The 14968-nt window shown below is 45.5% G+C and overlaps 1 protein-coding gene across 2 annotated transcripts in view; it reads right to left on the bottom strand.

Annotated features, from left to right (window-relative positions):
- Nucleotides 1-14968, bottom strand: part of ttc6 (tetratricopeptide repeat domain 6) — a 649897-nt gene that overhangs the window by 270810 nt on the left and 364119 nt on the right. For both annotated transcript variants that reach the window (XM_086003340.1, XM_086003341.1), the window contains exon 16: nucleotides 6601-6770. In XM_086003340.1, the coding sequence (XP_085859466.1) occupies nucleotides 6601-6770 (170 nt within the window). The remainder of the gene's footprint in view (nucleotides 1-6600; nucleotides 6771-14968) is intronic.

The raw sequence follows: 14968 nt of genomic DNA, 5'->3' as shown, positions 1-14968 counted from the left end.
TGAGGTCGATGATCAGCCATGATCTTATTGAATGGCAGAGCAGGCTCGAGGGGCCATATGGCCTACTCCTGCTCTTACTTCTGATGTTCTTATGTTTTTATATTCCATTTGTCATGTTCTTGCCCACTCACAGCCTGTCTATATCCCCTTGAAGCATCTTTGCATCCTCCTCACAACTTTCATTCCCACTCAGCTTTGTATCATTAGCAAACTTGGATATACTACATTTGGTCTCCTCATCCAAATCATTGATATAGATTGTGAATAGCTGAGGCCCAAGCACTGATCCCTGCGGTACCACACTAGTAACAGCCTGCTAACCCAAAAATGACCTGTTTATTCCTGCTCTCTGTTTTCTGTCCATTAACCAATCTGCAATCCATGCTAGTATATTGCCCCCTATCCCATGAGCCCTAATTTTGTTTAATAGCCTCTTGTGTGGCACCTTATCGAATGCCTTCTGAAAATCTAAATACACCACATCCACTGGTTCCCCCTTATCTATTCTACTAGTTGCAACCTCAAAAAACTCTAACAGATTTGTCAAACACGATTTCCCTTTCATAAATCCGTGTTGACTCTGCCCAATCCTATTATTATTTTCTAAGTGCCCTGTTTCCATGTCCTTAATAGATTCTAGCATTTTCCCTGCTACTGATGTCAGGCTAACTGATCTGTAGTTTCCCATTTTCTCTCTCCCTCCTTTCTTAAATAATAGAAATCCGGAAGTCATGACACTCACTATTCACTTCATACCCAATAAACCTGTTAACAATCCGTGACCCACACACAATGCCCCATCTATGGCAGGGGGGAAGGTCAGGAACTTGTTGGGGGGAGAAGGTCAGGGCCCCGGGGGTGGGGGAGGGGGGAGGAACTTGGGCAGGGGGAGAAGATCAGGAACTGGGGGGGGTGGAAGGTCATGAATTTGTTGGGGAGGGGGACAAAGTCAGAAACTCATGGGGTGGGGGAAAAGTTAGGAACTTGTTGGGTGGGCAGGAATTTTTTTTAGAGGGGAGAAGGTCCTAACCCACGAGGTTGAGCCCTGTCTGTTCTCTGTGAGCTCTGTGTGGAGTCTGGCAGTCAGAATGAATGGCTCAAATTACACATTGCAACTTTGCTTACTTAGGCAGGCAGGATCTAATTACACATTCCAGATAAACTGCTGGGTGTGTCTTGTCCTCCAAGGGGACCAATCAGAAATCTGGTGTTGCAAATAGACGTGACCTTAAAGTAGTTCTGAGCTGGGGTGAGTGTTCCTCCCGATAGCACCATAAAGGATACAATCATCAGTCCCGACTCCTCCCCTCAACTATTGCCACCGTCGTTCCCAACCATCTCCCCCAACCCCAATCACCACTGCTCCCGACACTGACTTCTGCGATCTCCAGCCCAGATCAACTCCAGTGGGGGAGTGTGGCAGAATGGCCAATCCCAAGATAAGCTGGATACTGATCTTCGGGCTGAGCTTCCAAATATGAACACATGAAAATGACGAACAGGAAAATATCTACTGGTACACCAGCCTGTCCCACAAAGTTGTGATGCATGCATCACAATACATATACTCCCCACCCGCCCAGAGCCATGGAATCTCCTGGGAGAGGCAAAAAAACAGATTAAAGAAAAACCCAGGCCAATTAGGAGGGGAAAAAACTTGAAAATTCCTCTCCAACCCCCTTAGGCAATCAAAACTAGTCTAGGAGATCACATTGTTCCTGCTTCACGTTATAGGATACCTACCTCTTGTTTGAGGTGATCTCCACTCCAGCCAGAAACAGGTCCAGCTTTTGCTTGAAGGAATACAGAGAATCAGCATTCATTGCATGAGCTGGCAACCTATTCCACAGGTCCACTATTCTCTGGGAAAAGAAGAACCGCCTAACAGCCAACATAGCTCTCCCCTTACATAATTTGTAAGCGTGACCCCTGGTCTTCCCTAACCTATTTAGTTGAAATGGCTTTGTAATGAATAGAACCTCTGGTACAGAAGGAGTGGGGCCAAAGGCAGGGACTCCCCCTTGGGAGCCTCCAAGACCTCAGCCTTTCAGAGATCTGGAGGAACAGTGGCAGTCAATACACCCAGTGAGAAGATGCATATAGGCTGATATACCCAAGGAGGTGTAGCCCATCTGGGGGTCCAGGCTGGACCCATGAAGGAAGGTCAACAAACATAGAAACATAGAAGATAGGAGCAGGAGTAGGCCATTCAGCCCCTCAAGCTTTTTCTGCCATTTAATGAGATTATGGCTGATCATCCAAATTCAGTACCCTGTCCCTGCTTTCTCCCCATATCCCTTGATCCCTTTAGCCTTAAGAAATATATCTAACTCCTTCTTGAATATATTTAATAAGTTGGCCTCAACTACCTTCTGTGGTAGAGAATTCCGCAGGTTCACCACTCTCTGGGTGAAGAAATTCCTCCTCATCTCTGTCCTAAATGGCTTACCTCTTATCCTTAGACTGTGACCCCTGGTTCTGGACTCCCCCACCATCAGGAACATCCTTCCTGCATCTAGTCTGTCTAGTCCTGTTAGAATTTTATAAGTTTCAATGAGATCCCCTCTCATTCTTCTAAACTCTAGCGAATATAAGCCTAATCGACCCAATCTCTCTTCCTACGTCATTCCTGCCATCCCAGTATCAGTCTGGTGAATCTTCGCTGCACTCCCTCCATGGCAAGAACATCCTTCCTCAGATAAGGTGACCAAAACTGCACACAATACTCAAGGTGTGGTCTCACCAAGGCCCTGTACAACTGCAGCAAGACATCCTTGCTCCTGTACTCGAATCCTCTCGCTATGAAGGCCAACATACCATTTGCCTTCTTAACCGCCTGCTGCACCTGCATGCTTACCTTCAGCGACTGGTGCACAAGGACACCCAGGTCTCGTTGCACTTCCCCTTTTCCCAATCTATTGCCACTCAGATAATAATCTGCCTTCCTGTTTTTGCCACCAAAGTGGATAACCTCGTATTTATCCACATTATACTGCATCTGCCATGCATCTGCCCAATCACCCAACTTGTCCAAATCATACTGGAGTTTCCCGGCATCCTCCTCACAGCACACACGCCCACCCAGCTTTATGTCGTCTGCGAACTTGGAGATATTACATCTCGTTCCCTCGTCTAGATCATTAATATATATTGTGAATAGCTGGGGTCCGAGCACCAATCCCTGCAGTCCCCCACTAGTCACTGCCTGCCACTCAGAAAAAGACCCGTTTATTCCAACTCTTTGCTTCCTGTCTGCCAGCCAGTTCTCTATCCAAGTCAGTACCTTACCCCCAATCCTGTGTGTTTTAACTTTGCATGCAAATCTCTTATGCGGGACCTTATCGAAAGCCTTCTGAAAGTCCAAATACACCACATCCACTGGTTCTCCCTTATTTCTTCTACCAGTTACATCCTCAAAAAATTCCAGTAGATTAGTCAAGCATGATTTACCTTTTGTAAATCCATGTTGACTTTGTCCAATCATGTCACTGTTTTCCAAGTGCTTTGCTATTACATCTTTTATAATGGATTCTAGCATTTTCCCCACTACCGATGTCAAACTTACCGGTCTATAATTCCCCGTTTTCTCTCTACCACCTTTTTTAAATAGTGGATTTATATTAGCTACCCTCCAATCCATGAGAACTGTTCCAGAGTCTATAGAATTTTGGAAGATGACCAGCAATGCATCTACTATTTCTAGGGCCACTTCCTTAAGTACCCTAGGATGTAGATTATCAGGCCCTGGGGATTTATCGGCCTTCAATCCCGTCAATGTCCCTAACACCATTTCCTTACAAATGCTGATTTCATTCAATTCCTCCCTCTCATTAGACCCTATGTTCCCCGACATCTCTGGAGGTTATTTGTGTCCTCTGTGAAGACAGAACCAAAGTATGTATTTAATTGGGCTGCCATTACTTTGTTCCCCATTATAAATTCCCCTGATTGTGACTGCAAGGGATGTTCTGGACCATGTTTATGTGCAGATAGCACCCTCTGGTGGTGGTTATGTGTTAGCAGTGTGTTTGTATGAAGCAGAGGTCATTTGACCTTTGTTCCTTTCTTCCTGTGTAACCGAGGAAGTAGAATCCCAGGAAGTAGAATTCCAGGAAGAACCTGGCAGTAATGGAGGATTCCATGAGGGTTTCACAATCCAATGTAATTTGATTTCATATGTTAGGCCAAGCTCAATATCTGTGAGTATCTTTGTTTGTTAGCATAATAGCAACGTTGTCAGAGTAGTATTTTGACAATAATATGTTTATAAAAGGTTAATATTTGATAGTTACAGAAGTGAATCCAAATGTTAGTTAGTTGTACAATTAATCTATTCTACTGTTGTAAATATGTTATATCTTATGTAATATCGAATGTATAGTACTCAGTTTATGTACAAAACATACTTTGTCTTTGTTTAGTTTCACAAAAATTTGTTCAAGTAAAGGCTTCAAACAGCAAACGGCTTCACGAAGAATTATTTTGAATAAGTGTTTAACTGCACATAAACATGGTCCAGAACAAGGGACCTACGCTTGACTTCACCAATCTTTTTCTCTTCACATATCTATAGAAGCTTTTACAGTCAGTTTTTATGTTCCCTGAAAGCTTACTCTCATAATCTATTTTCCCCCTCTTAATTAATCCCTTTGTCCTCCTTTGCTGAATCCTAAACTGCTCCCAATCCTCAGGTTTGCTGCTTTTTCTGGCCAATTTATATGTCTTCTCCTTGGATCTTATGCTATCCCTAATTTCCCTTGTTAGCCTCGGTTGAGTCAACTTTTTTGTTTTACTTTTATGCCAAACAGGGATGAACAAATTCTGTAGTTCATCCATGCGATCTTTAAATGTTTGCCTTTGTCTATCTACCATTAACCCTTGAAGTAACATTCCCCAATCCATCCTAGCCAACTCGCGCCTCATACCATCGTAGTTTCCTTTATTTAAATTCAGGACCCTAGTCTCCGAGTCAACTGCTTCACTCTCCATATTAATGAAGAATTCTATCATATTATGATCGCTCTTTCCCAGGGGCCTCGCACAACAACATTGCTAATTAATCCTTTCTCACTACATAATACCCAGTCTAAGATGGCCTGATCTCTAGTTGGTTCCTCGACATATTGGTCCAGGAAACCATCCCGTATACACTCTAGGATTTCCTCCTCCACAGTATTGTTACTAATTTGGTTAGCCCAATCTATATGTAGATTAAAGTCACCCATGCTAACTGTTGTGCCCTTATTGCACGTGTCTCTAATTTCCCATTTAATGCCATCCCCAACCTCAGCCTTACTGTTTGAGGATCTGTATACAGCTCCCACTAACGTTTTCTGGCCCTTGGTATTTCTCAGCTCTACCCATACAGATTCCACATCATCAGAGCTAATATCCTTCCTTACTATTGTGTTAATCTCCCCTTTAACCAGCAATGCTCCCCCACTTCCTTTTCCTTTTTGCCTGTCCTTCCTGAATATTGAATACCCCTGGATGTTGAATTCCCAGTCTTGGTCACCCTGGAGCCATGTCTCCATAATTCCAATTACATCATATCTGTTTACATCTATTTGCGCAGCTAATTCATCCACCTTATTACGAATGCTCCTCGCATTAAGACACAAAGCCTTCAGGCTTATTTTTTTAACACTCTTAGTCCTTTTAGAATTATTATTTACTGTAGCCCTGTTTGATTTACACCCTTGATTTCTCTGCCTTCCACTTTTGCTTTTCTCCTTCCTGTCTTTTGTTTCTATCCTTGCTTCCCTTTCCTCTGTCTCGCTGCACAGGTTCCCAATCCCCTGCCATTTTAGTTTAAACCCTCCCCAACAGCACTAGCAAACACTCCCCCTAGGACATCGGTCCCGGTCCCGCCCAGGTGCAAACCGTCCAGTTTGTACTGGTCCCACCTCCCCCAGAACCGGTTCCAATGTCCCAGCAATTTGAATCCCTCCCCCTTGCACCATTCCTCTAGCCACATATTCATCTAAAATATACTTCTATTTCTACTATGACTAGCACGTGGCACTGGTAGCAATCCTGAGATTACTACCTTTGAGGTCCTATTTTTTAATTTACCTCCTAACTCCCTATATTCAACAAAGATTTTGTTTTAATTAATATTATTGGCCCCTTTACAAAAGTGGCCAAAGGGGGTGACAAAATCATCATTCTGGGGTGGAACTGCTTCCCCCGCCCCAACCAGCATCTGGATCAGGATTTTCCGGCCTGTGCAGGTTGGCAGGCACCCAAGGCATGTCTCAAATAGTGTAGACAGTATTTAAATCAGGTGACCACAAACTAATCCTGCATACTCCAGCAAGACAGTGGCAAAGGTCACTGGCAGGCATAATTTTGGTCTAATTGCCAGCACCATGTCTCTGAGAATTTCTGGGAACTAAGTATCCGTCAAGATCAACATCTCCCTTACCATCAACAACTGACTTGGCTGCAGAAAGCTACAATCTAGTGCAATCAAAATCATTTATGTGGTAAACAACTTCCATAAAATTAAAAAATATATACTGTACTCAGTGGACAAATCAACTTCTCTTAACATCTGTAGAACCTCTAACTACAGTATAAATTAAGTTTACATTCTACCTGAAACACTAAAGTCCTGTAAAGCTTGGGCTGGGTGAATCTTTCGTAGCAAGCAGCCTCGGTGATAGAAAGCCACCCAGTTATTAGGATCCAAATGAATAGCGGCAGACAGATCCACAATTGCTTCTCTGAGCATTCCTTGCTTAGCATATGCTTGTCCACGATAATTCCTAATATGGAAAAATTGCAGAAATATATTAGAATCATAGAATGATACATCACAGAAGGAGGCCATTTGGGCCATTGTGCCTGTGCCGGGTCTATGGTAGAGCTATCAAATTAGTCCCACTCTCCTGCTCTTTCCCCATAGTCATGCATGTTTCTTCCCCATCAAGTACACCATCAGTTGCAAGTTCCCCTCCAAGTTACACATCCTGACTTGGAAATATATCGCCATTCCTTCATCGCCACTGGGTCAAAATCCTGGAACTCCCTCCCTAACAGTATTGTGGGAGTACCTTCACCACACAGACTGCAACGGTTCAAGAAGGCGGCTCACCACCACCTTCTCAAGGGCAACTAGGGATGGGCAATAAATGCTGGCCTTGCCAGCGATGCCCACATTCTAGGAACAAATAAAAAAAGTTTTTATCCAATTCCTTTTTGAAAGTTAGTATTGAATCTGCTTCCACCACCCTTTCAGACAGTACATTCCAGATCACAACAATTCATTGCATAAATTTTTTCTTTCTCATGTCACCTCTGGTTCTTTTGCCAATCGCCATAAAAATCTGTGACCTCTTGTTACCGACCCTTCTGCCACTTCTCCTCATTTACTCCATCAAACCCATTCCTGATTTTGAACACCTCTATCAAATCTTCTCTTAACCTTCTCTGCTCTAAGGAGAACAACCCCAGCTTCTCCAGTCTATCCACGTAACTCATCCCTGGTACCATTCCAGTAAATCTCTACTGCACCCTCTTTAATGTCTTGATATCCTTTCTAAAATGTGGTGCCCAGAATTGAACACAATACTCCAGCTGAGGCCTAAGCAGTGTTTTATAACGCTTTAGCATAACTTCCCTGCTTTTGTACACCTCTATTAATAAAGCCAAGGATCTCTTATGCTTTTTTAACAGCTTTCTCAACTTATCCTGCCACCTTCAAAGATTTGTATACATTCACCCCCAGGTTTCTCTGTTCCTGCACCCCCTTTAAAATTGTACCATTTAGTTTATATTGCCTATCTTCATTCTTCCTACCAAAATGTATCACTTCACACTTCTCTCTGTTAAATTTCATCTGTCATGTGTCTGCCCATTTCACTGGAAATCTATGTCCTCCTGTAGTCTATTACTATCCTCCTTATTATTTACTACATTTCCAATTTCTGTGTCATCTGCAAACTTAGAAATGATGACCTGGACACCCAAGTCCAGGTCATTAATATATATCAAAAAGAGCAATGGTCCTAATACCGACCACTGAAGAACACCACTGCATACGTCCCTCTAGGCTGAAAAACAACCATTGATCACTTCTCTCTGCTTTCTGTCCATTAGACAATTTCAAATCCATGCAGCCACTGTCACTTTAATCCCATGGGCTTTAAATTGCTAACAGGTCTATCATGTTTTTTATCAAATGCCTTTTGAAAGTGCATATACACAACATCAATCACACTACCCTCATCAACCCTCTGCATTATTTCATCAAAGAACTCAATCAACTTAGTCATCCACCCTTCCCTCACCTTCAGATGGTCCATCTCCGACTCTTCCCTTCCCTTCCTCGACTTCTCTGTCTCCATTTCTAGGGATGGGCTATGAACAAACATCCACTATAAGCCCACTGGTTCCCACAGCTACCTGGACTAGACTTCCTCCCATCCCGCTTCCTGTAAGAACTCTATCCCATTCTTCCAATTTCTCCATCTCCGTCGCATCTGTTCTGACAATGCCACCTTCCATACATGTCTTCCTTTTTCATCAACCGAGGATTCCCCTCTACCATGGTTGACAGGGCTCTCGACCGTGTCCATTCCATTTTGCGCACTCTGCTCTCAACCCTTCCCCCTCCCTCCCAGAACCATGATAGGGTTCTTGTCCTCTCCTTTCACCCCACCAGCTTCCACATTGAACAGGTCATCCTCCACTACTTCCGTCACCTCCAGCGTGATCCCACTAGCAAACACATCTTCCCCTCCCGTTTCAGCATTCCGAAGGGATCGCTTCATCCATGACACCCTGGTCCACTCCTCAATCACCCCAACACGCCTTCCCCTTCGCCCGGCATCTTCCCATGCAAGTGCAGGAGATGCAACACCTGTCCTTTTACCTCCTCCCATCCCACCGTCCAGGGCCCCAAACACTCCTTCCAGGTGAAACAGTGATTTGCTTGTACTTCTTGCAATTTAGTATATTGTATTCACTGCTCACGAAGCGATCTCCTATACATTGGGGAGACCAAATGCTGATTGGGTGACGGCTTTGCGGAACACCTCCATTCAGTTCACAAGCGTGACCCTGAGCTTCCGGTCACCTGCCACTTTAATTCTCCGCTCTACTCCCATTCTGACCTACTGTCCTCGGCCTCTTACACTGTTCCAACAAAGCTCAACGTAAGCTCGAGGAACAGCACCTCATCTTTCGATTAGGCACTCTACAGCCTTCTGGACTCAACATTAAGTTCAACAATTTCAGACCGTAACCTCTGCCCCTATTTTTTCACATGGCAGCTGTTTGATGATTCTGCCATTCCCATTTACACCTCTTCTGGACTCATCTTTTGTTTCTTTACTTGTCCCATTACCATCTCCTTTTGAGTTGTACGATCATACCTTTTGTCATTTAATCACTCCTGCCTTCCACCCTATCACAGACCTTCCCTTTTGTTCTTTCCTCCCCTCCCCACTTTCCCTGCCCCTGCACTTGCTTAAAATCTGTTACATCTCTAACTTTTTCCAGTTCTGATGAAAGGTTATCGACCTGAAACATTAACTCTGTTTCTCTCTCCACAGGTGCTGCCTGACCTGCTGAGTATTCCCAGTTGTTTGTGGGACCTTGCTATGTGTAGGCTGGCTGCTGCATTTCCTACATTACAACAGTGACTACACTTCAAAAGTACTTTATTAGCTTTATAGCGCCTTGGGAAGCCCTGAGGTCATGGAAGGCACTATATAAATGCAAGTCTTTCTTTTTTCTTTCTTCAGGTGCTATATAAATGAAAGCTCTATCTTACTTTAACACTTTCCAAGAACCTAACGAGTCAGTTAAGAGGCATAAATGTTGATACATTTGTTAATGTAGTTGTGGACTGTACAGTATTAGTTTTGAAAAGTCCCATTTGCCAATGGAACTAAATCCCATGTGCATGTTCATCAATGAAGATGCATGAGAGAGAAACAAAGAAAACGAGATTTTCTGTTGCCGTTATTTTAATGCCTGCGTAAACCTATTTATTTTACATAGGTTAATGCCAATATTAAAATAGTGTCAAACAGTTTATCTAGGCCACACAGTGAGATGATAGTGGAGTACACTTTTAGTAGGCATCACTTGTAGTGGTCATGTGGATATAATACTCAAATCTTGTTTGCCAAAAATCCATTTACATTAACTCTGCATTTTCTATAGGTTGTACTTTTCTTTATTCGTTTATGTGATGTGGGTGTCGCTGGCAAGGCCAGCGTTTATTGCCCATCCCTAATTGCCCTTGAGAAGGTGGTGGTGAGCTGCCTTCTTGAACCGCTGCAGTCCGTGTGGTGAAGGTACTCCCACAGTGCTGTTAGGAAGGGAGTTGCAGGATTTTGACTCAGTGACAATAAAGGAATGGTGATTTATTTCCAAGTCAGGATGGTATGTGACTTGGAGGGGAACTCGCAGGTGATGGTGTTCCCATGCGCCTGCTGCCCTTGTCCTTCTAGGTGGTAGAGGTCGTGGGTTTAGGAAGCGCTGTTGAAGAAGCCTTGGCGAGTTTGTGCAGTGCATCTTGTAGATGGTACACACTACAGCCACAGTGCGCCGGTGGTGGAGGGAGTGAATGTTTAAGGTGGTGGATGGGGTGCCGATCAAATGGGCTGTTTTGTCCTGGATGGTGTCAAGCTTTTTGAGTGTTCATGGAGCTGCACTCATCCAGGCAAGTGGAGAGTATTCCATCACACTCCTGACTTGTGCCTTGTAGATGGTGGAAAGGCTTGGGGGAGTCAGGAGGTGAGACATTCGCCGCAGAAACCCAGCCTCTGACCTGCTCTTGTGTATTTATGTGGCTGGTCCAGTTAAGTTTCTGGCTTGATGGTAATGGTAGAGTGAGGGATATGCCGGGCCATGAGGCTACAGATTGTGGTGGAGTACAATTCTGCTGCAGCTGATGGCCCACAGTGCCTCATGGATGTCCAGATCTGGGCTGCTAGATCTGTTCTGAATCTATCCCATTTAGCATGGTGGTAGTGCCAAATAACACAATGGAGGGTGTCCTCAGTGTGAAGATGGGTCTTCGTCTCCACAAGGACTGTGCGGTGGTCACTGATACCAATGCTGTCATGGACAGATGCATCTGCGACAGGTAGATTGGTGAGGTTGGTGAGGTTGAGGTCAAATTTTCCCTTGTGTTGGGGCAGTCTGGCCCAGCTAGCTTTCTCACAACAGGGAGGGCCTTGTTTGAGGGGTGGCAAGAGTGAGAAATGCTGTCAACCTGAGAGAGGGAAACACATTCTAGTTCCACTCCTTTTACGTGACTGCCTCTGCTATTGGGCTGCAGCTCAGCCTTCCTACTGATCTGTGGGACAACATACTGTTCCCACTTGCAGCAAGTCCTGACCATATCCAGGCTTGGGCTGAAAAGTGGCAAGTAACATTTGTGGCAAACAAGTGCCAGGGAACGACGATTTCCAACCACTACCCCTTGACATTCAATAGCATTATCATTAAATTCCTCACCATCAACATCCTGGGAAGTCACCATTGACCAGAAACTTAACTGGTTCAGCCACATAAATACAGTGGCTACAAGAGCAGGTTAGAGGCTGAGTATTCTGCAGCAAGTGACTCACCTCCTGAATTCCCAAAGCCTTTCCACCACCTAGAAGGCAGAAGTCAGGAGTGTGATAGAATACTCTCCACTTTCCTGGATGGTAGGTATCCTCTACCACCTAGAAGGACAAAGGCAGCAGGCGCATGGAAACACCACCACCTCCCAGTTCCCTTCCAAGTCACATATCATCCTGACTTGGAAATATATCGCTGTTCCTTCATCGTTGCTGGTTCAAAATCCTGGAACTCCCTACCTAACAACACTGTGGGAGTACCTTTACCACATGAACAGTAGTGGTTCAAGAAGGCGGCTCACCACCACCTTCTCAAGGGCAATTAGGGCTGGGCAATAAATGCTGGCCTTGCGAGCGATGCCCACACCCCATGATTGAAATTTTTAAAATCAAGTGTCCTATTGTGATTGGAAGAGAGGTTTGTGAAACAGGAGAGGATTTATAGCGCTGGCTCTAAAGTCTGTTGTTGCAAGGCTGTGTAGAGAAAGTAAGAGAGATGTGAAGAGAAGTTTTACCTTGGCAAAAATACTACAATCATTACATTTCTTCCTGCACTGAATCCAGTTCCTAAGAATTATATTGCTGGCATTGACTTATCCAACCACCTAAATTGCCAGGGTACTGTTTCCTCTAAGGTGCGCGGCTGCATGCCCGCGTACTGATCCTTGAGCTGCCGGGGGAGTGACCCGATAAAAATACCAACGACTTTGTGGCCCTCTATGCATGCATGGTATCGGGGCGCCGCGCTTGCGCACCCGATCCCCTTCTGCGCATGCGCAGTTTTGCCGAATCCATGCATGCGCAGTACCCCACCGTTGTGGCCGATAGTACAGGCCACGCTTTGCAACAAGATGACTGGATCCATTGGGGTGGGGAGGGGAGAGAGAGGATCGAAAGGGGGAGAGAGAGAGAGACTGGGGGGAGAGAGAAGTGAGGTTGAGTGAGAGAAAGAGACGGGGGATAGAGAGAGATGGGGAGAGAGAGATGCTGGGAGAGAGAGAGACGGGGGAGAGAGACAGAGACGGGGGAGAGAGAGAGAGAGAGACTGGGGGAGAGAGAGAGAGACGGAGTGGGAGAAAGACTGGGGAGAGAGAGAGACTGGGGAGAGAGAGGGACTGGGGAGAGAGAGAGACTGGGGAGAGAGAGAGAGACAGGGAAAGTGAGAGAGAGATGGGGAGACAGAGAGAGAGACTGGGGAGAGAGTGACTGAGGAGAGAGAGTGACTGGGGAGAGAGAGAGACTGGAGAGAGAGAGAGACTGGGAGAGAGAGAGAGAGAGAGAGAGACTAGGGAGAGAGAGACAGAGAGACTGGGGAGAGAGAGAGACTGGGGCGAGAGAGAGACTAGGGAGAGAGAGAGAGAGACTGGGGAGAGAGAGAGACTGGGAGGAGAGAGAGAGAGAGAGAGAGATTGGGGAAGAGAGAGAGAGAGACTGGGGAAGAGAGAGGGAGATGGGGAGAGAGAGTGAGAGACTGGGGAGAGAGAGAGAGACTAGGGAGAGAGAGACAGAGAGACTGGGGAGAGAGAGAGACTGGGGAGGGGGAGAGAGAGAGACTGGGGAGAGAGAGAGAGAGACTAGGGAGAGAGAGAGAGAGACTGGGGAGAGAGCGAGACTGGGGAGAGAGAGAGAGACTGGGGAGAGAGAGAGACTGGGGAGAGAGAGAGACTGGGGAGAGAGAGAGACTGGGGAGAGAGAGAGACTGGGGAGAGAGAGAGAGACTGGGGAGAGAGAGAGACTGGGGAGAGAGAGAGACTGGGGAGAGAGAGAGAGAGACTAGGGAGAGAGAGAGAGAGACTGGGGAGAGAGAGAGACTGGGGAGAGAGAGAGAGAGACTAGAGAGAGAGAGAGAGAGAGAGACTGGGGAGAGAGAGAGACTGGGGAGAGAGAGAGAGACTAGGGAGAGAGAGAGACTGGTGGCGAGAGAGAGAGAGAGAGATTGGGGAAGAGAGAGAGAGAGACTGGGGAAGAGAGAGAGAGAGACGGGGAGAGAGAGTGAGAGACTGGGAAGAGAGAGAGACTGGGAAGAGTGAGAGAGACTGGAGGAGAGAGATAGTCTGGAGAGAGAGACTGCGGGAGAGAGAGAGATGGGGAAAAGAGATTCCCTGCGTTTCTTACAATAGTGGTAAAAAAAAATCTAACGTCCACTGTCAGGGCCTCATTTAATCATCTCTCCTAAAACCTGCAGGCAGTTACTGCTCAGGATTACACTGAGCTGGGACGCTAAGGGCATTCAATTAATTGCAAACAGGTTAGTGGAGCTGTGTCTGATATGAGCACCTTCATTATCACAACAACACAAATAGGAAAGCATTGTCAAGAAGCGTTATCCCTAAGAAGGAAATAATTCTGCTCATTCTTCAACATTGACTGGATTTCAAATGTTTAATAAAATGAGAGGATACAAAGATGGGAGGGAAAGCAGTGAGTGAGGAGGACATAAAAAACCTGCAAAAGGACATAGACAGGCTAAGTGAGTGGGCAGAGATTTGGCAGATGGAATATAATATTGGAAAGTGTGAGGTTATGCACTTTGGCAGAAAAAATGTGTATAATAAGATACAGACTGCAGGAGAACGGTATAACAGGTGTTTACTGAACGTGGCTCACATGGGAACTGATCTGTACAGATTACTACTCAGTGCTATATACAGGTGTGGTCACTGCCGGTACTGCAGTATACATGAGCTGTAAAAGATAGTTCCCCCCTTAAAGGTATATACATTACAATTCCTCCCGTTTTAGATTAACAGTACCATAACACTCATTTAACAATTAAATATCAAACTAATTACAATTAACACTTTTAACATGCAACATTAGCTGAAAATAGTCTATTTATAAATTCAGTCTTTGGAGAGGCTTCCTGATCCTTTCTGGATAGCGCCTTTCCCGAGTGTCTTGCTCTTGGTGCGGAGACGATTCTGGCCCCCTGTCGTCGGTTGGTTCATCAGCTTCCGATGCTACTGTTTCTGGGGTAGATGCTACCTGTACGTCGGGTTTATCACCAGGTATGTATGAGCGAGGCATGGGGTTGACTTGTTCCTGTGACTCTAGGGTCTGGTCAGCATGGCATCTCACGATGCTCTCCCCAACGTCCACTGTGTACATTAGGGGCCCCTGCCATGTGCATATCGTTCCTGGCTGCCATTTTTCTGTTCGGTAATCGCGGGCCAAGACTGGTTGCCCTACATTGAAGCTCCTTGTTGGCTTCTCATGGATGTGCTGGAATTGCTTACTCTCAACATCTCTTCGTACGTTTGGTCTGCTCAAATCCAGGCGAGATCTTAACCTTCGGTTAAACAACATCATGGCTGGGGCCTGGTTGGTGACTGCATATGTCGCATTCCGGTAGGCGAACAGGAAATTGTCCACCTTGTGCTGCA

The sequence above is a fragment of the Somniosus microcephalus genome, chromosome 12 (assembly GCF_052327205.1).
Source record: "Somniosus microcephalus isolate GS21.2 chromosome 12, FLI_Smic_1.0, whole genome shotgun sequence".
NCBI classification, from domain to species: Eukaryota; Metazoa; Chordata; class Chondrichthyes; order Squaliformes; family Somniosidae; genus Somniosus; species Somniosus microcephalus.
This window is presented reverse-complemented; position numbering and strand designations above follow the sequence as displayed.